General features: G+C 41.7%; 3 protein-coding genes across 9 annotated transcripts; 1 reads left to right on the plus strand and 2 right to left on the minus strand.

The window, feature by feature from the left end:
* Positions 1 to 224: 224 nt before the first annotated feature.
* On the minus strand, positions 225 to 5,748 carry hnrnpdl (heterogeneous nuclear ribonucleoprotein D-like). Of its 3 annotated transcripts, XR_001965795.2 has the most exons (9): positions 5,520 to 5,748; positions 3,453 to 3,621; positions 3,214 to 3,375; positions 2,923 to 3,054; positions 2,573 to 2,681; positions 2,279 to 2,443; positions 1,697 to 1,793; positions 1,218 to 1,322; positions 225 to 509 (listed from the first exon to the last, which is right to left on the minus strand). XR_001965795.2 is itself a non-coding variant. In XM_018744837.2 (8 exons), exons 1-7 carry the CDS (start codon positions 5,606 to 5,608, stop codon positions 1,723 to 1,725), a joined length of 897 nt encoding a protein of 298 aa, XP_018600353.1. In that variant the 5' UTR covers positions 5,609 to 5,748; the 3' UTR covers positions 225 to 509; positions 1,697 to 1,722. The 3 variants fall into 3 exon arrangements, 2 of the variants coding, with proteins under 2 accessions (XP_018600353.1, XP_018600354.1); XM_018744837.2 differs by lacking the exon at positions 1,218 to 1,322; XM_018744838.2 differs by having other exon boundaries at positions 225 to 1,322.
* Positions 5,749 to 9,175: 3,427 nt separating this feature from the next.
* enoph1 (enolase-phosphatase 1) lies at positions 9,176 to 13,986 on the plus strand. Its single transcript, XM_018744844.2, has 6 exons — positions 9,176 to 9,705; positions 9,867 to 9,968; positions 10,951 to 11,153; positions 11,991 to 12,123; positions 12,318 to 12,441; positions 13,159 to 13,986. Exons 1-6 carry the CDS (start codon positions 9,622 to 9,624, stop codon positions 13,296 to 13,298), a joined length of 786 nt encoding a protein of 261 aa, XP_018600360.1. The 5' UTR covers positions 9,176 to 9,621; the 3' UTR covers positions 13,299 to 13,986.
* A 1,281-nt stretch (positions 13,987 to 15,267) lies between these two features.
* Positions 15,268 to 21,604, minus strand: tmem150c (transmembrane protein 150C). 5 transcript variants are annotated; one of them, XM_018744840.2, is made up of 8 exons: positions 20,764 to 20,935; positions 20,248 to 20,336; positions 19,649 to 19,702; positions 19,374 to 19,406; positions 19,192 to 19,259; positions 16,658 to 16,785; positions 15,960 to 16,137; positions 15,268 to 15,856 (listed from the first exon to the last, which is right to left on the minus strand). In XM_018744840.2, exons 1-8 carry the CDS (start codon positions 20,809 to 20,811, stop codon positions 15,657 to 15,659), a joined length of 798 nt encoding a protein of 265 aa, XP_018600356.2. In that variant the 5' UTR covers positions 20,812 to 20,935; the 3' UTR covers positions 15,268 to 15,656. The 5 variants fall into 5 exon arrangements, with proteins under 5 accessions (XP_018600356.2, XP_018600359.2, XP_029108656.1 ...); XM_018744843.2 differs by lacking the exon at positions 20,764 to 20,935 and adding an exon at positions 21,402 to 21,604 and having other exon boundaries at positions 15,712 to 16,137; XM_029252823.1 differs by lacking the exon at positions 20,764 to 20,935 and adding an exon at positions 20,982 to 20,995 and having other exon boundaries at positions 15,712 to 16,137.
* Between the last annotated feature and the right edge of the window lie 288 nt (positions 21,605 to 21,892).

Raw genomic sequence — 21,892 nt, forward strand, 5'->3', positions numbered from 1 at the left:
CACTGAGGCTAATGCTGAGTTCTCCACAATTCTTTCATAGAGATTGTTTGAACCCACTGCTCAACACAACATAGAAAAGTGGTTGGTTTTCTTTAAGTGGCTGTTGCCTCACAAGGATCCTCTCATTTTAGTTTTGTTGAACAAAAGTACCAGGATAGCTTAACTGTAACAGACTTAACTCACCAAAATCAAACCCAAGACTAGAAACACTACACACACAGAAGTTTTGTACCCGCAGTCTTTAATAACCCCTTTAAGAGCTGAAAATAAACAAAATGGAACACTTTACAAAACAATGACAAACAAAACATTGCATTACAATGCAGACATTGTCAATGTAGAGGATGATCAATTCCAAAGTGAAAAAACCTATTTACAAAGTTGGGCACTTGGCATCGATCCCCATTTCTGGAAAGAAAAAAGTAAAAACAAGAACCTTTGATTTAAAAAGGAAAATCGTCTCCAAGCTGCCTCCAGGGTACGAAGTAGGTCTCAGCTGGCCCGCCCACCTGGAAGAGAAGTAGTATGTCAAGAATCTGGACAACAGAAGATGTTAAAGCGAAAATTAGAGAATGCCCATGTTTCACTGACAAACTTCTTGTGCTGTCAACTTTAAGCTATTAAGTTCTCCCATTTCTGTTTCAAAGATCATATGTACAACATGCAACTTCATAAAGGGGGTATGACTAGCCAGAAAAAGCTTCAGCTCCACTTAATTGGTGAATAATCTCACCACTAAGGAGCAGATCCAAACATTTCCCTAACTGTGCTGTATACTATTTATATCTTTCATTCAAGTGAACTTCCTTAAATACATTGGTCCAGGAATTTGCATTAGCTTTTTATGGCTTCAGAAAGCTTGTTTACATATGATCTTCAACAGCTATGTTTTCAGAAAAAGGCTTGTGGTGTTTATCATTTGAAGTTCTCTAATGGCTATAAAGAAAAAGCAAGCATTAAGTTTAAGCATCTTACAGGGGGGGTTCATTTTAGAAAAGGAAAAAAGCACAGAAGGTCCAGAACTGAAATACAAGAACACTAAAATAAATACAATACAGTCGTTGAAACACTTTAAAACCACCATTAGGTTTTCATGTTTTAATTCCTGCAAAAAACCAATTTAATAAATTGTTAAAGAAAACACGGTCAACTTAAAAATAAAAAAGTGCGAGTTTTCCTTTTTTTACGCTGGTACATTAAGTTGGAAGAGACCATACCACAGGACAGCGTTTTCTTGTGCATGCCGTGCTCTCTGCCCGCTATGTGCGACGCCCAGAGAATGTCGTGGTCAGGCGACACACGGCCTGCAATGAAGTCCCCCGCTGGCAGGTACAAACAAGGTACAATAATCACAGTTAGGGAAAGAAAAGAGGTAAAGGATAGGTCCTTACTTTGTACCCTTTAGCAGTACTTTACCTGTTATTGCTATCAATGTTATTTCCATATGATCACCTGTTATGAAAACAAAGGCAGGAAAAAAATCTACAAAGAAACACTTATGTTTTCTGGAGAGTTAAAAGCAAACTGCTATTACAATGAGAGCGGTTAAAGATCTATAGACAATTTCACCAAAACATTCAAATAGGGTGCATGGTAATTTCATACCACTTGTTTTGGTTTGAATTTTTGTAAATCTGTCTATTGATCTTTAAGTATTGTAAGCAGGCAACAGCTCAGTCTTGAAACGTATCCTTACCAAAATTATATCAGGCCGGGTTCAAGTCAGTATGGCTGATAGTTGTTCTGGTGGTTTCCTCCTTCTCTGGAAGCCTTGCCGTAACTGCTCTGCTGGCCTAATCACACAGATACCAGAGGTAAGATTTCACTTAAGTGTACCTTTTGCAGTATATGTAACTTGTCAGAATAATTTATAGGTTTAAGCAAAAGTGTAATCAACTGTAAAATGCTGAATACATGCAAACATTTTATATAGAATTTTTAGTAATTTCCATTGTGTAAAACCAAAGAGAAAAGGATGATCAACATACACTGCTAAACAGAGTAAACATTTTGATAGGATAATGTAAAATTATGAATGCCATCACTACTGCACTTCAAAACCAAGGTATAGTCATTTATCCAACAGAATTGAGTATTTGTTGCAGTCGAATACTGAGCCTTTTCCTCCTGGAGATTTTTTCAAAGAACTACTTCAAGTACACAATGCTTTTCATTTGTAACAGTAATAGATGAGTAGAAACAGCAGAATGATTTTTTTTCTTAAAATACAGGTACACTTAAACTTGCAAAAGGTGACATTTTTAGTTATGCAGCTTACCATTGTAGTCATCGTAGCCCTGTCCATAGCCATAGCTATTATAGTTGTAGCCAGAGTAATCATAACCACTATAGTCATTGTATCCTTGGTTGTATCCATTTCCATAGCTCCCATAATTCTGTCCATAGTAGTTGCTGTAACCCTGGTTATAGCTCTGACTTTGACCTGTGTAAAGGGCACAATATAATCAACCCCTGAATTCAGACTGCTTTCAGTATGTAGTGATAAAGAAGCTGTATTATCCGTATTATACCTTTTATTAAACTTAACACGTACATAAAACATTAATCCTACCTCCCCGTCCACGGCCTCTGGACCCTCTACCCCCATAGCTGCTCCGTGCACCCCTGTGCTGCTGCTGTTGTCTATAAACTTCCTTTGGCTGGGCAACCTTGATTTCACACTGCAGGATGAGAAATGCTTTCAGGTCCACTATCATTTACGGCTCAGACAACAACAGTTCATGAACTGTGCCTATGGATTTTCTTAAAGACTTCAGATAACCATCCTTGATGAAGAACAAGGGAAACATTTGTCAAAAAATAAAAATCAGCTCTGTAAAACATGCAGACAACAGACTTAACATGTAGCTATAAACCTCAAGAAACAGACAAGAGATGCACATTCAAATTGAGGTTACATGCCTTTCCTGATCCCACTTGATGATATCGGTTTTCCAGAAGCTTCTGGACAGGCTCTTCCTCCAGGTATGTCACAAAGCAGAATCCCCTTCTTTCATTTGTTTTGGTGTCCATGGGAAGTTCAATGCTCTCAATCTGTTGTCACAATCAAATAAATTGCAGAAGTTTCCTGGTTAATTGGTTTGCTGAAGTTCTGTTCAACTGAACAAAAGTAAGTGACTCAAAGAAAAAACTATTAGAAAAAAATATGCACTGCTCTACTAGACCTTCTTACCCATGCCGAGCGTTACTTACGTCGCCAAATTTTCCAAAATATTCACGAATCTGATCCTCCGATGTCTCCGGGCTCAAGCCTCCAACAAACACTTTTTTGGGAGGCTCCTTCCCCTTCATGGCTTTGGCTCGTTTGGGATCAATCAGTTTCCCATCCAACTTGTGCTCTTTCAGCTCCAATACCTGGGGCAGCAGTGTGAATTACCAACTGAAACATTCTTAAATAATCCTAAATTAAAATTAATATGAGTGTCAGTTACCCTTTCCACACTGTCTGCATCTTTGAAGAGGACAAAGCCAAAGCCTCTAGATCTTCCTGTCATGGGGTCTGTTTTAATGGTGCAGTCCAATACTTCACCAAACTTTGACAGGTAGTCTGTGAGATCCTTCTTGCTGGTATCCCAACTGAGCCCCCCAATGAACATTTTCCTATGAAATAAAGGTTAAATATTGTCAATAGATACAGCACATCACTAAGACCAATTTGAGCAACTTAAGATCTGTCTACTAAAATAAACTGAAAGCTGCCACGTTTCCATTGTTACATAAACAGTACCTAGTCATCATTTACAGGTTTCAATGAATTAATCATTTGTGTTTACGAAGAACTCAAATTGTCTGAAGTGTTCTAGCAATTAAAGAACTACAAAAATTACTGAATATCTTCAAAATGTGAGAAATCATAAGGAACATAATACTAAATGTGAAGTACTTTGATACGCTCTAGACTGCGTTCTATACTGGTAAGTTGTAGGACTGTCTGCTGTTCACTACAGCTTGACCCATTTGTTGAAGTGGTACAGGTTAGAGCTGTCACCTTGCAATGGAGGAACCCTAGGTTCAAATCCCACCTCCTGCTTTAGTACCCATGATCATTTCACACATTTTGTATTTCACAAAGAAAAACAAATGCTACATGAAGACATAAAACTGCAAAAGCAGTTTGTATGTACAAGTAGCCACATAGGAATACAAAAGAAAGAATGTAATTTGTAGCGATGCAGTGGACGCTTATGGAACAGAGGGGATTAGGAAAACATGTTTAGAGACCCTTCTTCAGCACTGAGAGCAATTCAGCAGTTGAACTCATTCTATCACATCTCAGGCAAAACAGAGGATGCCAGGCTGTTGATTTTGGACTGCTTGTGTGTTGGACCACCAAAAGGTCAGAGGTGGAGGGGCAAAAGGGTAAGTGTTAAAATGACCCAGCAGAATACATGGGGAAATCATAGTAATTTCAGAGCAAATCATCAATGAAATATACATGTTATGCACAGGTGTTGTTTTCAGAGATTCAATCATTTTCTGGGGTTCTGTGGGATTCCTTGCATACACTAAGGAGGACCAAGACAAAGGCTAAAGAACTTCTGTGCCAACTTACAAGGCTGGTGTGCCTCGCTAATGCAGGAATTGTTGGCACTTTTACCTCAATTCATTTTTCAAAATAAGAACCGGTTCTGGATTATCGAAATCAATCATGGAAACACACGCTTTCACGCCCACACTGTGGATCCCCTCCACTGCTGTAGACAGAAGGAAATACGTTTGTGTTTCTGGAAAAAGACAATCGGACGCAATTTCATTCATTCTGCATTTCTTAATACCACATACCCAGTTTTCGCGCCAGGCATCACACACAAACGTGAGGCGGCAGCGGCGTTTCAACGCGGAAAATAAAGTAATGAGGCGCGTACTCGAACGATGATGCATTTCAGACATTCATGAGTCAAGAAAAAAAAATAAATTCCGTCACAATAGATCAGCTTTTCTACTGACTTTCCAAATGCAAATTCTGAGCGAGTGAGAAGTGTAGAAGCAGTGAGGCGCTCATCATCATACAAATACCGTCGTCAGGGGAAAATGAAGAACTACGCGTACTAAGTACTACACGATCGATCTGCTCTCTGCGCCATATTAAGCTCCTTCGCCGTAGAAGTACGAGGAAATTTCTTCACCAGTTATATTTAAATTATATACAACAGAAATAAACAAAAAACGGAAAAAACTAAATTAAAACTTGTCGACCTGTTTCTGTAAGTGCAGGTAGACTTCCTGCGACCCGGATAAATACGTTGCTACCTACTCAAAAATTACAGACTACAGAGAAATACAATAATTTAAAAAAAAAAAATACAATTGTACACATTCTTTATCATACGACAACACTAACCAGCAACTTTTGGAATAAATAACAGCGACATGTCACTCGACATCATGATCAGTGAATATATATATATATTTTTTTAAGAGAGCAGGCTGTGTCTTCCAACACATTCAAGTTCGCCGACTTCGCCATCTTGTTTCACGGCCAGCTTACACAGACTTACCCATCATCTTGTTGGTTTTTGCTCGCGTTGATTTTAGATCCTTCGGGAAATTCGTCTGTGCTGAAATCAGCGTGTCCTTCGGTTTCCATTTTTGGGTGACTAAGGGCAATGAATTAAATATTACACTGAAATAAAGAACAGGGTCTCCAGACAACGCGAACCCAAAAATATGGACGACGTCGCCACGGCGTTGTGCAAAATGGCTGACAGAACTAGGCGGCCGGAAGATGAGGACTCATCTGTCTCTTGTGTGGGCGGTGCTTTGAGGCCCCGCCCCTTGGCCGCCTTTCGTCAACACGCGAGATTTGATGCTTGCGGGATATGTTCGAATTTTGTTTTAATCAGGATGAGCTGTGTCTATTACAATAAATGTGTTCATTTCGCAGGGTCAAGAGAAATCCCATGGGAGACACAGAACACACACACACAGTCCGGGACATAATGATCAGGTTGAAAGGACTGGAGTCTGCCAGTTTCAGAAAGTTTCAGTGCTGGTGTCTGTAACATTCTCTGCCCACTGACTGAGGTGTCTTTGTCTCTGGGATATCCTCCTGTATCGGCTGAACTGGTGGAGTTCTGGACACTTCTTTTCATATTGTAATGACTCGTGTTACCGAGAGTTTTGGCGGGAAATGGGTCTACTGTAAATAGTTGGATTGTGGGAAAATGTGAATTAAAGTGTGCAACCATTGGGGGAACTTATGGAGAAAATAATGGGGTGACTGTGTTTGGCATTAGGAAGGAGAGAAAGTCAGGGTGAGGTGCGTTAAGGAGGCTGGGAGTGCTGGCTCGGGTTGGAGGGCTTTCAGGACAAGTGATTGATGAACTGAGAATATTATTTTTTCTGTGTGCCGGTATTTTGAATAAACGTTAGAAATGAGTGTTTCCGGTCTTTCTTCGCCTCCATTTGAACCCAGGGGTATGTGCCACAATGTTTAAAAATAAATAAGGGGCCCGTTGTAAGTACTCTGTCTAGTAGTGTAAGTCACCTTGGTGAATAAGGTGTGTGGACTGATAGTACTGCATACAGTTCATAGGAAGTTGCTTTGGAGAAAACCATGTAAATGGTTGTGCCCCTTTATGACTTAAGGTTTTGCCTGTTGCTAGGGTAACTGATGCTATTCATGGACAGGCTGTACAGTTGGATCTAACTGAATTGGGTCTCTATAAAAAAGGGTACTGTCATCAGGTTCTCCTGAACAGAAGATATGCTGTTGCTGTGGTGAACCTGGTGAGTCTGAGACCTTGCTTCTGTTTCAGGATCTTCTAATTGAGAGAAGAAAACAGCAAGTGCACCATCCTGTATGTGTGCTTCAGCTTGTTATAAAATTTTGGGACCAAGAGTATGACATCTGTAAGAATGTTTCCCAGTGTTTAATACAAATACTTGCCTCTTAAAATGCAAGGAGATTACTAAAGTTGAATGTTGCAAATGTTACTGTAATACTGCAGTTTTTTTAGCCCAGGGGAATCAAATACAGCCTGCATGATGACTAAAGACTGCAATTATGAGGAATGTGAACTACCACTAATAATTAAAATCAGTAAACTGTGTAAAAGGAAGTAAATTAATTTACACTGTCATATGCCTGGCAGGACCTTGCCCTGTCTGGCACATTTCTTCGAAGGGAACACATAAACCTACTTACAATTATTTGAGTAGGGTAATTTTTACTGGAGCAATTTATAAAAAGTATCTTGCTCATGGGTACTACAGCAGGAGATGTGATTTGAACATGTGACCTCTGCTTAGAGGCAGTTAACCCTACTTACCCTGCCTACTGCAACATACATACCGCTACACATGTATGCTTTGCACATGATACACTCGCTTCCACTGAAGTTCAATGACGCTTGTTCAACATTTAATTCAAATTTTTGGTGGTGGTATGTAAAGATTTACTTAGTTGTTCATTGTGTGTTTAAGTGTGTTATTTCAGGGAGCTGACAGCATCGTGGTTAGAGCTTCAGCTTTGGAATCCAAAGGCTGTCTGTTAAAATCTCACCTATTGCAATAATACCCTTGGTCAGGGTACTTAAATTAAAGAAGAAAACAAATATTGCCTCAATGAAGTTGCCCGGCTGTATGAATGACTAAATTAACTGTAGGTAGCTTATTGTAACGGCACTGAGGGGAGTTGTAATAGCTTAGTGTAAATAGTCAATATTAGTGTTCATGTATGTACATAGTTCTGTGTGTGTTGTTCTGATTGGTTGTCGTTCTGATTATGCTCAGTGATCAAGAGGGGAATTCTAGGGAGTTCTGCAGGTGACCCCTTGACCATGGGGTGCGGTAGGGGGGCTGAGGGTCACCTAGGGGGATTCTCCTGCATTCAGTACTGCTTGTACTGTTTAAAGCATCTTTGGTAAGACTGCTGTTCTGATCAGAGGGGGGTGGCAGTATGTTCTTATTATATACTCATTAGATATGTGTGAATTTTATGTGTACAGTGTTGTGTTCACTAATTTTTAGTAGGCCTTGCTTTATTTAGATAACTTGCACCTTTAAATGGTTTTGACATTGGTGATTGTAATTTATTATATGTGTATGTATCTTCTACTGTTTATTAGTTTTATCTTATGTTTTAGGGGGGTTGGTACTGTTTATATTGTATTTTTGAATAAGTATTTTATATGTTTTGGAGACGCATGTGTGTTATATGATGTTTGGGTGAGGCTGCTAAGGGGGATGGTCTTGGGTGTGTTAGTGTGTGGAAGATGTAGGTCAGCTGGATTTTCTGAACCCAGAAAGGGGATCCTTTTCTTTTTTGAGCTTTAAATGTTTGTTATTGGAGAGAGACTTTGTGACTTTATTGTGCAAAAAAGACATGGACTCATTAAATAAAGAGCACATTCCTTTTACCCTGACTCCTGAGCCGGTTTCTAGTAGCTCCATGGGGGGATTCTAAATTATCATTGTAAACTTTTTTGGAGAAAAGTCTCAGTTAAATGTAATTATGGGCTATGGATATGTATTGAATCTCTGTCAACATTCAACAAGTGTCTCAAAATCTCCTCTGTGCTACATGTAATCTGTTTAATAATTTAATACAACCCCTATTTGCAGTACTCATGTGATGTATACAGTAAGTTTATTTATTTAGCAGACACTTTTACACAATAACTTTATTAAATAAAGTTTAATGGAAAACAAACTAGAGCCCTATACTATTAGCCAGAGGCAGGAATCAAAGCAGCAACCTTGGAGTAAAGGCAGCCACTCCACTCACAACACCACCAGCTGCCTTCACCAATAGTTACCTCTTTTAAAATAGAAAATTGTACTTCAATCTAAAGATTGAAAAAGGTTTTTACCAGGGGACATAACGAAAATAAATGCTGAATCATGCTGAATGGTTTCAGGGCTACTTTCACAAGAAGTGCATTGATCATCTATTTTCATCCTACATCGTTACACAACAACGGTCTTTATGGGCAAATTTGAGTAATTTAAATGAAAGTACCTTAATCGTATTGGTCATTCAATATTTATTGGAGGTCATCCAATATTTTTTCCAGTTAACCTGCTTCATAAATGACGAGTTCCAATATATTGTAACTGCAAGGACATGTTCCACCACCACATGTCTGTTTCAGTTGTGTTAGACACGTGATCCTCACTGACCAATGAGCCGACGCGCCGTTCCGTCGTATCCTGGCTGTCTGTAAGATTCGTTTCAGGCGTCGTTGCCCTTAACATGAAAGGGAAGAGGGCGTCGACGGTTGCCGCATATGTTGCTCGCTTAAATAAAATATGACAAATTTGTCGAGACAGTCTGAAAAATTTAGATAGACAAAAGGACTATATTTTAATATCTGGCCGCGTCGTTCCGCGAATTGGCTCATATGATTTATATGAAAATTAATCTTGAAAGTGGATTTATCCTTCGAAATTTTGACCGCAGGGAGGACTTTTATATCGGCTAAACATAAAACGGAGGGCACTTTCTTAAAGGGATCGTACCACACGTGAAGTCCATTAGCTAGTCTGTTAGCTACAGCTAAAAATCTATAGCCGAGATATCGCTGGAGTCGTTTAACTGACCAGCCAGGTTTTGTTTTTTTGTTTTTTTTTTTTTTTTTTTTGTCTTTCCAACTTAAAATGGCTTCACTTGTATTGCCAGCCAACATCAGCGTCGTTTTACTGGATATCGAGGGAACCACAACGCCGATAACTTTTGTTAAGGTAATCATCATGTTTCTGCAATGGCAGCACATGTCATGTCATCATCATCATGATGATGATGATCACACAGTGTGTTCGCTAGCTGGATTCCAGATGTGCTGCGGGTTGACCTTAGTCTAGTAGAGTCGGTACATGTCGGTGATCCTTCCTCTGCCTTGCAGGACATTTTATTCCCGTACATCAGGGAGCATCTGGAGGAGTATCTGTCTGCACACTGGGAAGAGGACGAATGCAAACAAGACGTGCAGCTCCTAAAAAAGCAGGTACTTGAGTTATGCTGTGGGCAGATCGTGACGTCGTTGATCATGGAAGGAAGGAGCTCAGCGTCGCACCTGTTGTGCTCTTCTCGTGTTTTAGTGAGTTGGAGGGGTAAGTGGGATCCTTCTAGACAAAGGGGGAGGGGGTGGGCGAGGGCGACTCGAGTTGTCAAGACGAGCTGTTCTCTCCTCATCATTCCGACGGAGGGCTTCGGTCCTTCGCAGAGTCACGGAATTGAGCCGCAAAAACGCGCTTCCAAAGGAGCCGATTGTTCCAAACCTGGGAAAGAAAGGAGGCCGTCCGGCTCTGTCTTCCCACCCCTGCTCTACTGATGATGTGTTGCTGCAATAATAATAATAATAATAATAATAATCAATAATCGTAGCCGGAACCGTAATACAGCCACCGTCCAAAAAACTAGCTTCTAGACAGGAGGACTGTGCTGCATTTTTTGTTAATTTTGTTTGTATTCATATGTGTAATATAATGAAACCATAGAATGTATTTTATGATTTTCCGTATTAATCTGAAGATTCAGATTGTGAACTTTTCCCACAGTTGTTACTTTCTTCAGTGATTGTGTTTTTTTTTGTTTTGTTTTTTTTTTTTCCCCCCTCTCTCCACTGTTTTATCACGAGGGGAGGGAAGCAGACTGGAAAAGAGGTTTTTTTTTTTTTTTTTTTTTGTGCATTTTAGTGATTTATTTCAAGTTTTTTTTTTTTCCATCCTTAATGTTGCTCTGCAATTTCAGGATTCTCACACTCGCTGACATTCTACTTCGTAAAAGGGGAACGTGAGTTGGGTTTAGACTGTTGTGAGACAGGTTAGTTTGAGGTTATGGCCGTCCGTCCGTCCGTCCGTCCATCCGTCGCTTCCCCACAGATGTGTAACTGCAATGCAGAATGAAGTCCCAAGGTAAAATAATGAACAGCATGCCAAGTGATCAGCCCTGCGCTATTGGAAATAACAGCAGATGTTTGGTGGCAGGCGGAAGAAGATGCTCGGCAACATCGGGCCGGCCCGGTCCACAGCGTGGATCAGACGGTGCACACTGACGAGGAGAAGGCTATCCGCGAGGTTGTGGACAACGTGCTGTGGCAGATGGCAGCCGACAGGAAGACCACTGCACTAAAGCAGCTGCAGGGACACATGTGGAGGACGGCATACATGTCTGGGAAAATCAAAGGCGAGTAAGTAGCTGGACATATTTCGTATGCTAGGAAGATGGATGGAACTTGTGGTTTACTTTCATGCGATTTAGCAGATAGAGAGACTTGGATGCAGGTGATTTTTTGAATACAGTCCCATATGACTATGTAAACCAGTATACATTGCACAAGTAGCTGCATATAGGCTGTTTTAAAATAAATTATTAAACCTACACATATACATTTATCAAGCAATTATGAAACTGGGGAAAGTGAGTCTGAAAACGATGTGTTTTGAGGCCTCTTCGGTGTAGAGAGAGATTCAGCAGTTTTGAGTGAGAGGGGGAGGTCATTCCACCACATCGGAGCAGGAACAAAAAACCTTTGTGCTTTTGGATCTCTTGTGTGTGAGACCACCAAGCACGCAGAGGTGGAGGAGAGTAGCGGCCCGGTCTTGTAGATATCGAGGAGTTGTTGATGGCTTTGTAGGTTGTAACCAGTGTCTTGAATTTGATACAAGCAGCTACGGGAAGCCAGTGCAGAGAGACAAGGAGGGGCAATAAATGGGAATGGTTTACTACATATAAGTCTCTTCTCAGGATTTCTTTCAAACACCCATTGCCTAGTTAAGGTTCAAAAAGGACAGAGTATATGTATGTTATTTCCTCCCTCTAAAAATCATATTGTCTCCAACTCAAAGGCCTGAAAAATGCAGTTTGTTGTAAAATGTTGAAGTTCCTGGTTTGCAGCTTTCTGTTGCTTGATGGGACCTATTGTGACATCCATTCCCAAGACCTTGCCACTGATTCCCACATTTGGTTCTCTCTCTCTCTCTCTCTCTCTCTCTCTCTCTCTCTCTCTCATGTGCATCTGAAACAGATTGTACCAGGATGTGGTTCCTGCCATCAGGAGTTGGAGAAGACACGGTCTGAAGGTTTATGTCTATTCCTCAGGAAGTGTGGAGGCACAGAAGCTGCTGTTTGGTTACTCTGTTGAAGGCAATGTTTTAGATGTGAGTGTCCTTTTTTGGGGGGAGTGTGGGGGGGCTGTGTTTCTGTACTGTAACACAACACTTAAGGCAAAACTTTGTTTCATGAAAACGTTTCACCAATATAGGGGTTTTTGTACATTTTGATTTATTTTCAAAGTGTGCATGTTTTTGTACATAAGTAAATTACAAGTTATTTTACCTCCACATATTCACAGCTGTTTGATGGCCATTTTGACACCAACATGGGACTTAAAGTAGAGAGCAAAAGCTACCAGAGGATAGCAGACCGAATTGGCTGTTCCCCTGAAGACATCATATTCCTTACTGATGTCACACGGGGTATGTATGTTATTTCAGCTCTTTATTTGGTCCACAGAAGTTGAGATTCCAGAAAATATGGTAACTTAAGAAGAAACTTGAAAATCTAGTTTGGTCTTCCCTGAAGTAATCTCTCACACACATACACACACATTTTCTGAACCGCTTGTCCCATACGGGGTCGTGGGGAGCCGGAGCGTAACCCGGCAACACAGGGCGTAAGGCTGGAGGGGGAGGGGACACACCCAGGATGGAACGTCAGTCCATCGCAAGGCACCCCAAGCAGGACTCGAACCCCAGACCCACCAGAGAGCAGGACCCGGTTCAAGCCACTGCGCCCCCCTGAAGTAATCTCACTGATGCCAAATTTTGAATGCTTTATTGCTGTATACTTTAAAGTTTCACATAGCAGTGCTCCCAATCTGATAATGCTTGTTACGTGTGCAGAACCTCTTCCTAGTAGCTTTTTATGAAATCACTAGTTGTTGCAGTTTAGGAATACATATTTAAATGTCAGGTGTAATAAATTAAGTCCAAGCAGTACAAAGTACAGATGGACTGAGATGTTAAACTAAGTATTGTGAAATTTTGGGGCGTTACACCGAGAGCTTTAGATGTATCTGCATGTCTTACTGGACACTGCTGTGGACCAAGATGTGCTGCTACTGCACCAGTGGCTACAGTCTGAACTTCCTGCTTATTGTATGGGTTTTAATACTTTGTCTGTCTCATTTGCAGAAGCGAAAGCTGCAGAAGAGGCAGGTGTGAACGTGGCTGTAGTGGTGCGGCCAGGGAACATGGAGCTGACTGAGGAAGAACAGTCCCACTATCACCTCATCACCTCCTTCCACCAGCTGGAAATGGCTGGCTCTGCCTAGGAACATTCATGCACAGCTGCTCACTGGAACAACCAGACTGCAGTGGAAAGAGTCGTTAATAGTCACCAGGTGCTTGGGCACTGGCCCACTGTAAGGACATACCTGAGCCTTTTTTTTTTTTTTTTAATTTTCACATATTTAAGTTTTTTTTTTTTTTTTTTTTTTAAATGTCCGTGTGTTGCATAATGCAGTATTGTATGACCACATGCAATGGTTATTAAAAATGTTTGACGATGGAGTTCTTCAAAGTTATTCTACACATTCTTTTATATGGGTTCTTTATTTTTATTTATTCAATATGTATCTGTTCAGTAAGGTGAAGCCCATTGTCATGTAACACGGTTGGCTATGCTGAATTAAGGCATTTTTTTTCAGTGCACCAAAACAAACTGACATGCACTACTTGCATCCAAATCTTCAGTCATCCCCAGTGATTGACAACTGTTGTTCTCCATGAGTAAATGTTTTTACCTTTAATACTTTACAACTTTAAAGTTCAGAATCCCTGCCTCAGAAAAAAAAAAATATTTACTAAAGTCAATATACACTGAGGCAAACAGGTGTTAAGAGTATATTAAGTTCAAGTTCTATATCAAATTGGCTGACATTCATGATGTAAAAATGGTTATTTACAGGCAATTAAGTGAGCCCTCAAAAAACAGGCTCCTATCTTTAAAAAAAAAAAAAAGCTTATAAAGATGCTTGTTTTTTAATGCAACAGGCTTATGCTTCCCTGCAAAGCATTTTTTCCCACTGAAAAGCAGTTGTTGCATGGCTTTCAGGCTACCTTGTAAACTGCAATAAAATGGTTTAATGCAGGGAAAAAAGTTTGACAAACAATTACAGAAAGTGCTAGAAATAAAAGTGATTAAAATAAGGACAATGGGCTTTTTGTTAATAATCTTTACAGGACTGTGGTCAGTGCACTTAGAAAAAAGCTGTCTGCAAGCTTTAGGACAGCTCCATAGAAACAAAGTTAAAACATTACCAATTTGGCATCTTGAAAAAGAGGTAAGAGACTTCTGGGTGTTTCATGAATGTTTGCAATAGTGATTATTTCACAAACACTGCACTCACCTTAAATATCCGCTGTAATAGCATCGCCACAATCCAAGTTCAAATTTTTTGTTTTTAAACAATGCCTTTCACTCATGTTTTACACCTGCTACAGAAAAGCAGCCCTTTAGTAGCAATGTGGTTTTAATTCAAAAAGAAGAAAACTGCTCACACTGAGATGATGTTCTCACAAATGAGAACCACTCAGTTTAAAATACCAGCTGTCCAGGAACAGGTTGAAACAAAACACAAAATATAAATAAGATTAAAAATGCAATAAAAGACTTTTAAAAAGTCAATGCTTCCCTCCATTGTTAGTATGGGGTTTTCCCAACAGAAAAAAAGCTCTAGTTTTCATTTTCAACTGGCACTTAATCCTAACCATCACAACCCTGCACTGAACAAGTGGTTACTGAATAATTAAGTGAAAATATAACATTAAAAGACAAAATAGAAATAATTTGTTATAACAAAATATAAAAAAAGTGTGTGGTGTTATTATCATGCATATAAATTACCTTTTTGTGTTTTAATTTTTGGTGACTTTTTTTTGTCCAGGAGCCAGTTATGTTTTTCTGTTAGAAATAATGGTAATGAAATGGAATTCATCCAAAAGGGTGAATTAGTTCTTTGAGGCATGTGTCAGTTTCTGTTAAGGGTAACAAAGTGTTCTCACTCACTGTTGTTCACTGCTTGTCCTTGTCAGAGTCATGGCAGTCTGAAACCTATCCCAAAATCTCTGGGCACTAGGAAAATGGGGTACACCATGGTATGGGACACTAGTGTATTGCAGGGTAGCCACACACACAAATACAAATTCAGTCACAGTCTATGTGTAGTTCAGCATCTCCAATTCACCTGAACTACATGCCTTTGGTCTGTTGGAGAAAACCAGAGCACCTAGAAGAAACCTACACAACCAGGAGGAGGACATGCAAACTTCACACAGACTGAGCTACACTTGAACCTACACCCAGTCAGCCTGGGTGCTCTGAGGTGGCAGCAGTACCTGCTGCGCCACCATGCCTCCCACATAAAAAATGTAATCCAATGTAATAAACTTTACAGAGCAAGATTCCTTCAGAACAAGAAATCTGGGGAGCCTCTTGTTCCAAGGAAGACTTCTTTATAAACTGGAGCTAAAGTAGTGAAAACTCCTATATTGCCCTTTATACCTCATCACTGGAGGAATGTATCAGAGACACTTAAACATGCAGAGCTGAAATTCCAGAACAATGTGGAAAACCTAAAGCAGTCAGGCTGCCACATTCTGCTAGTTTACAATAAAAGGCAGGAAGAGCCCTATAACTGGTCTGACTGAAATTCTGAAACTTCCATCTCAGCTCTGATCTGGGGTTCCTGGTCATCGCTGCAGACAATCTCGAAGCGGTGGTGACGGAACTCAACGGCGAAGGTACCCAGGTAGCAGAGGAAGAACATGACCAAGGCCCACTGTGTGCGAGCAGCATGCATGAGCAAGCGCTGCGCCTTCAACGCAAAGTCTAGGATGACAGATCAAGGACAACTTGGTTTGAAATCGCAAACCCCCCCCAGCTGTCTGCCATTGTGATTGACATAGATATGTGCCAGATAATGGAAGGATACAGAGCAGCATGCAGAAGGTGATGGCGCCTGACAGCAGGAAGCGTGGGATTCCTGCCCTCCAGCCTTCATTGCACAGGTTGATCTTTAGGGTCAGGATTGACTGGATCCAGCAGAACACGGACCCCAGGAAAAAGGTCATTAATGTGCCAAAGTTGTGAAGCTCCTTATCGTTGGCAAGCTGCAAAAATCACAGGAATGGTGGCAAATCAGTACAACTTCCCTCCCCCTGCTCCCAAATACAGCTGTTTATAAATGATTTTCTAGTTTCAGTACAAAGGGGAACAAATTGCATATACATCAAAATTTGTAAACACACACACACACACACACACACACACACACACACACACACACTTTCAGAACCGCCGGTCCCATACGGGGTCACGGGGAACCAGAGCCTAACCCGGCAACCCAGGGCGTAAGGCTGGAGGGGAGGGGACACACCCAGGACAGGACGTCAGTCCATCGCAAGGCACCCCAAGCGGGACTCGAACCCCAGACCCACTAGAGAGCAGGACCTGGTCCAACCCACTGCGCCACCGCGCCCCCTTGAAAACATACACAAGACATAAATTTGGTTAAGTAGAAGGATAACTCTGTACTCGGGATCTATAAAAGACCAACTTAAAAACTAAGTTATTGGCAAATAAAACTGTATGGCTTTAAAAAAATGGATTTAGACAGATGACAACCCACACCTGGAAATTGCCAACCAAAGTCATTCCAAAGCAGGCTAGTGACAATGTCACCAAGCCTCCAATGTTGAGAAAGGGCTTCTGCACCTTGGGCTTCAGCTGCAGGTATCTGAGGACTCCAATGATGAATGCTAGAACAGAGGAGAGATTTCAAAAGGTTCATACTTCACATACTGTGAGGCAATTAATAAGTAAGTGACTGTCACACAATGCTTCAGATCAAATTTAATTATCCACAGTTAACTTGTGAAGAAAGAGTGCACCTGTTCAAATCTATTCCCTTTGATAATTAAAGATACTAGTGATTTACATGCCTTGGCCCTGTCTTAGGACATAAACTTCTGTACTTTTGAGTCCCACACATCGGTTAAACTACTTGAAGGTACCTAGCAGGCATAAATACATACACACCAGGCAGATTTGTCTTAGCACTTTTTTTTTTTTTTTTTTTTTTAAAACTTAAAATCATGATAAATAACCGTTCAAGCATTTAAATGTGGTTCTTAATTCATGAAATTTGAATATTGCTTCACAGAAGTAAGACATACTTTCATTAACCCCTCATCCTTGTCAGGGTCACAGCGGTCAGGAGTCACTCCCAGAATCACTGGGCACTGGACTAGAAGGGTACACCTTGGACCGAGCACCAGTTCATAGAAGTAAGGTTACACGCATATTCATACACTTTGAGTAATTCAGAGTTACCATTTACCCTGAAAGACAGTGGTTGGAGTGGGAGGAAACCAAAGCAGAGAGGAAACTCACACACATGGAGAGAACACACCAACTAGACACACTGAACTGAATTCAAACCTACACCCTAACAGCCAAGGCACTGTGAGGCAGCAGCGCTACCTGCTGCACCACCCCACAGAAATAGTAACATCCACAAAATCACACACAGATATTTCACAAATACAATAATCAGTATATACCAATCAGCCAAAACATTAAAACCACTGACATGAAGTGAATAACATTGATTACATTGTTACAGTGGCACCTGGCAAGGGATGAAATAAATTAGGCAGCAAGTGAACAGTCAGTTCTTGAATTTCATGTGTTGGAAGCAGGAAAAATGGGCAAGCATAAGGGTCTGAATGACTTTGACAAGGGCCAAATTGTGATGGCTAGACGACTGGGTCAGAGCATCTCCAAAGCAACAGGTCTTGTGGAGTGTTCCTGGTGTGCAGTGGTTAGTACTTAACAAAAGTAATCCAAGGAAGGACAACTGGTGCACCAGCAACAGGGTCATGGGCACCCAAGGCTCACTGATGCATGTGGGGAGCGAAAGCTAGCCCATCTGGTCTGATCCCACAGAAGACCTACTGAAGCACAAATTGCAGAAGGTGTTAGAACACACAGTGTATCGCAGCTTGTTGAGTGTGGGGCTGCGTAACCACAGACCGGTTAGGGTGCCCATGATGACCCCTGTCCACTGCGGAAAGTACCTACAATGGGCACGTGAACATCACAACTGGAACATGCAACAATGGAAGAAGGTGGCCTGGTCTGATGAATCGCGTTTTCTTTTAGGTCACGTGGACGGCTGGGTGCGTGTGGGTCGTTTACCTTGGCAACAGATGGCAGCAGGATGTACTATAGGAAGAAGGCAAGCTGATGGAGGCAGTGTGATGCTCTGGGCTATGTTCTGCTGGGAAACCTTGGGTCCTGCCATTTATGTGGATGGTACATGTAAAGTAACACCTACCTAAAGATCGTACACCCCTTCATGGAAACGATATTCCCTGATGACAGTGGCCTCTTTCAGCAGGATAATGTGCCCTGCCACACTGCAAAAATTGTTCAGGAATGGTTTGAGGAACATGAGAAAGAGTTCAAGGTGTTGATTTGTCTCCAAATTCTCCAGCTCTCAATCTGATCGAACATCTGTGGGATGTGCTGGAAAAACAAGTCCGATCCATGGAGGCCCCACCTCGCAACTTGCAGGAATTGAAGGAGATGTTGCTAATGTCCTGGTGCCAGATACCACAGGACACCTTCAGAGGTCTTGTGGAGTCCATGCCTTGATGGGTCAGAGCTGTTTTGGTGGCATGAGGGGGACCTACACAATATTAGGCTGGAGGTTTTAAAGTTTTGGCTCATCGGTGTATAATCCCAATATGGAAGTAGAATACGGTACTATCCACACACATTCTATCACTCAACATGCTGTGGTTTTCAGCTGTATTTTCATTCTGGCTGCACAGAGCCTGCTTTGACATGTTAAGGCTGTAAGAATATAAGAGTGCAACATTTGCAGACACTTTGGCAGGAGATTGTTAAGAGTGCATTCAAGGTCTCGGGGATATCAAAATAGAAAACTGTATACACTAAGGCCAGTGAAAATTATTTAGAAATGCACATCAGATGCCCATGACAACAAAAAATGTTGGCATTCTTGTGCTTTGCTCATATTTTCTATAAATATTTTCCCTTGCATTTGAATTTTTGCATTAAGAAACACAAACTGAAAAATCGGCAGAGTATATCTGACTCAAAGAAGGACTATTAAAAAAAACTTCATTCATTCATACCTACAAATGCAGCCATGTTGACAACTTGACTGAAGACACAGCTGGCTGGGGGAGCATTTCCTGCATTGCTAGGGAGGACAAATGCACTGGTTACAACACTAAGGGATACTGCAATGGTGTAGTTTTTGTCAAACAAGTTAGTGTTATGATTAATTCTTGAAAGATATTCAACTGAACTGTACCTTATGAATGGCGGAGCTTTTGAACCAGATTGCCTTGGGGAAAAAAAGTAAGGTTACAAAAATATGTAATGTGTACCCAAGAAAACTTTCTGGTCCAAAATTCCAGTGTATATGGTCTGTGCTATAATACATTAGGGTACACAGGCAATGTATAAAGCTTGGATTTCAGAATACAGCAGCCTTTAAATGGCCTTGGGCAAGGATTTACTCAACTAAGCTGCGCAGGAAAACAAAATAACATTTTCTATTCCAGCTCTGTGGCAAACCTGCCTTACCTGTATTCTGAACTCAGTGGAACTATTCTGTCATCCTCCATAGCAATAAAGTACCTAGAATGAGTAATTAGCATACACAATAAATATGTAATCTTTCTGTTTTTGAGAGAAAATTCTCACACAGAATTGCATATATGAGTTACTACAAAGTCCAAACTGTATACAATTTGTACAAAACGGTTAAGTCCTTTAATATTCAAATGAAAGCAAAGAATAATTTAAAGCAGGGACACCATTTTACTGGAGCAACTTAGGGTAAGTACCTTGCTCAAGGATATTACAGCTAGAGGTGGGATTCAAACCTGCAACCTTTTGATTCAAAGGGAACGGCTCTAACCACTATGCTACCTGTAAATACATTGCTCACTCCCTATAGTATGAAAAGCCCGCAACAGAAATCAAGCCTACACCCCAGCAAGACTCAGCAGATAGACCTAAAAAGGTAAAATTACTTTTTCCCAGACATACAAAGTGATAACATAAAACAAAAAGCCAAAGCATGCCTGTGTTTAAACCTTTTAAAAGGATGACAGAGAGATTAAGTTAGAAGAGAAAGAGAGAAGAGGAGAATGAGGATGAAGAAGGAAGATGCAACTTACACAACCCAGAGCCCCACTGCTGTGAAGACAGAGAACATGATGGGGAGAAAGGTCCATGGGTTGCAGCTCCTCATGTCGAAATGCTCTCCCTTTAAGAGAAAAGATAGAGGTCACCCTGCGCCCTCTGGCTCTGGGCCTCAGACCCTGTCCCTGGCCCCTGTTCCGCGATGACCCCACCTGGACCGAGGACGCAGCCCTCGTAATGGAAGCAGCGAGAAACAGTGAGGATGACTCAGGTTGAAAACCGGAAAAGCACATCTGTGTGTGTGCGCTCCTTACTGGGTCTTACAAAGACCTCTGCTTATGGGAAAAAGACACTAGATTTCAAATGCGTCCTGCCAGACACAATTATCTAAAGCAGTTGCTCCCTTCTCTCTTTTACACAGTCAACAGCGCTTATGATGAGCGACTCAGCGGATCTGTAGCAATTGAGGTTCAATACGTTCGAACCCGTAGCCCCTGGCCTGAAGACCCATGCCATCCCTCTATATATTTTCTCATAAGGACCTGTCTCACCTTTAAGGAAAAAGTGCAAGTCACAAGTTTGCAATTGCTTTTTGCCATGCGGTATTAGTACCGTACTTTCCCTTTGTTTTCTGGTGAAAGCAGCATCTAGAGTTCACTGCTCTCTGACATGATTATGAGACAGCTGGGGAGAAACAGGCAGAATGTCCATTTCAGCCGCACGTTTACGAGAACAGCTTCCTGTTCTACTGTGTGGAACTGGGACGTACCATGTTTATTAATGAAGCGGTGTTTCGGTGATAACGTCACCCCCGCCGAGTCAAACGACCGCACGTACCACCAATCAGAGCACCCGGCCGGACATAAAAGAGGCCACCGCTTCCCTCGTGACAGCCAAGTTACGACCGGTTGAGCTTTGTTCTAGCAGTAGTAGCAGCAACGCTTCCCTTCGTTCCCTGATTCGTCTCCTAGAGCGCGATTCTCGCCGAGCCTCACGGATAACGTCTGCACCTCCAATGACTCTTACCTGCCTGCTCCCCTCCTTGAGTGTTGAAGAATAACAACCCGCGATTGGGTCCTCACCTTCTCCTCGGTCCCCTGTCTTTGTCAATGACAATACCCGAACATCATTACTGCAGCGTTTGTCTTGGTTGTTTATCGGCACGCACAGTCTGTAAAATGGAGGATACCTTAAATTCCTGTCGTGTCGTGACCTCCACTCCCGTGTAGGGTAGGTGTGTGTCTCCAAGTCCCCCCCGTCGTCTTCCTCACAGCGCACACATTGTCAGGCGTCTGCGGTGAAAGTGGAAAGGTGGCTTCTTCATTTCAGCGAGCCGCACGCAACGCCCAGCGCGGGAACGCCTCGAGCCTCCGCTCGCTCCCTCGCTCGCTCTCCCGTCTCGCCCGCCATCTGGCAGCTGCCTTGCGGCTATCAGAGACGCCGCTTTGGGGACGTGCCCGGGGGGCTAGCTACCACTATTGCTGTTAATGATCCACAGCGTGTCTGTAGTTCTCACGCATCACTCCGTTCATTCCGTAAAAGATTTAATTTTGGAATCTTTCACAATAATGTAATGCACTGTAGGCAGAGGGGCTGAACAACAATAATAACAAACACCTGGTCACCATTGGTTGTAGCCTACAATGTAGGGGTACGTACGTGGTTCTAGGAGTGCATGTT

This window comes from Scleropages formosus, chromosome 6, assembly GCF_900964775.1.
Source record: "Scleropages formosus chromosome 6, fSclFor1.1, whole genome shotgun sequence".
Lineage (NCBI taxonomy): Eukaryota > Metazoa > Chordata > Actinopteri > Osteoglossiformes > Osteoglossidae > Scleropages > Scleropages formosus.

Coding starts and splice junctions, on each gene's coding strand:
- enoph1 (XM_018744844.2), top strand. CDS start 9,622: ATGGCTTCACTTGTATTGCCAGCCAACATCAGCGTCGTTTTACTGGAT. Junction 9,969..10,950: donor TGCAGCTCCTAAAAAAGCAG/GTACTTGAGTTA, acceptor GTTTGGTGGCAG/GCGGAAGAAGATGCTCGGCA. Junction 12,442..13,158: donor CCTTACTGATGTCACACGGG/GTATGTATGTTA, acceptor TCTCATTTGCAG/AAGCGAAAGCTGCAGAAGAG.
- tmem150c (XM_018744839.2), bottom strand. CDS start 20,811: ATGGCAAAAAGCAATTGCAAACTTGTGACTTGCACTTTTTCCTTAAAG. Junction 20,337..20,763: donor CTTGCACTTTTTCCTTAAAG/GTGAGACAGGTC, acceptor TTTCTCTTAAAG/GGAGAGCATTTCGACATGAG. Junction 19,407..19,648: donor CCACTGAGTTCAGAATACAG/GTAAGGCAGGTT, acceptor TTTTTCCCCAAG/GCAATCTGGTTCAAAAGCTC.
- hnrnpdl (XM_018744837.2), bottom strand. CDS start 5,608: ATGGAAACCGAAGGACACGCTGATTTCAGCACAGACGAATTTCCCGAA. Junction 3,622..5,519: donor AAAAACCAACAAGATGATGG/GTAAGTCTGTGT, acceptor TTTATTTCATAG/GAAAATGTTCATTGGGGGGC. Junction 3,376..3,452: donor ATGCAGACAGTGTGGAAAGG/GTAACTGACACT, acceptor CTGCTGCCCCAG/GTATTGGAGCTGAAAGAGCA.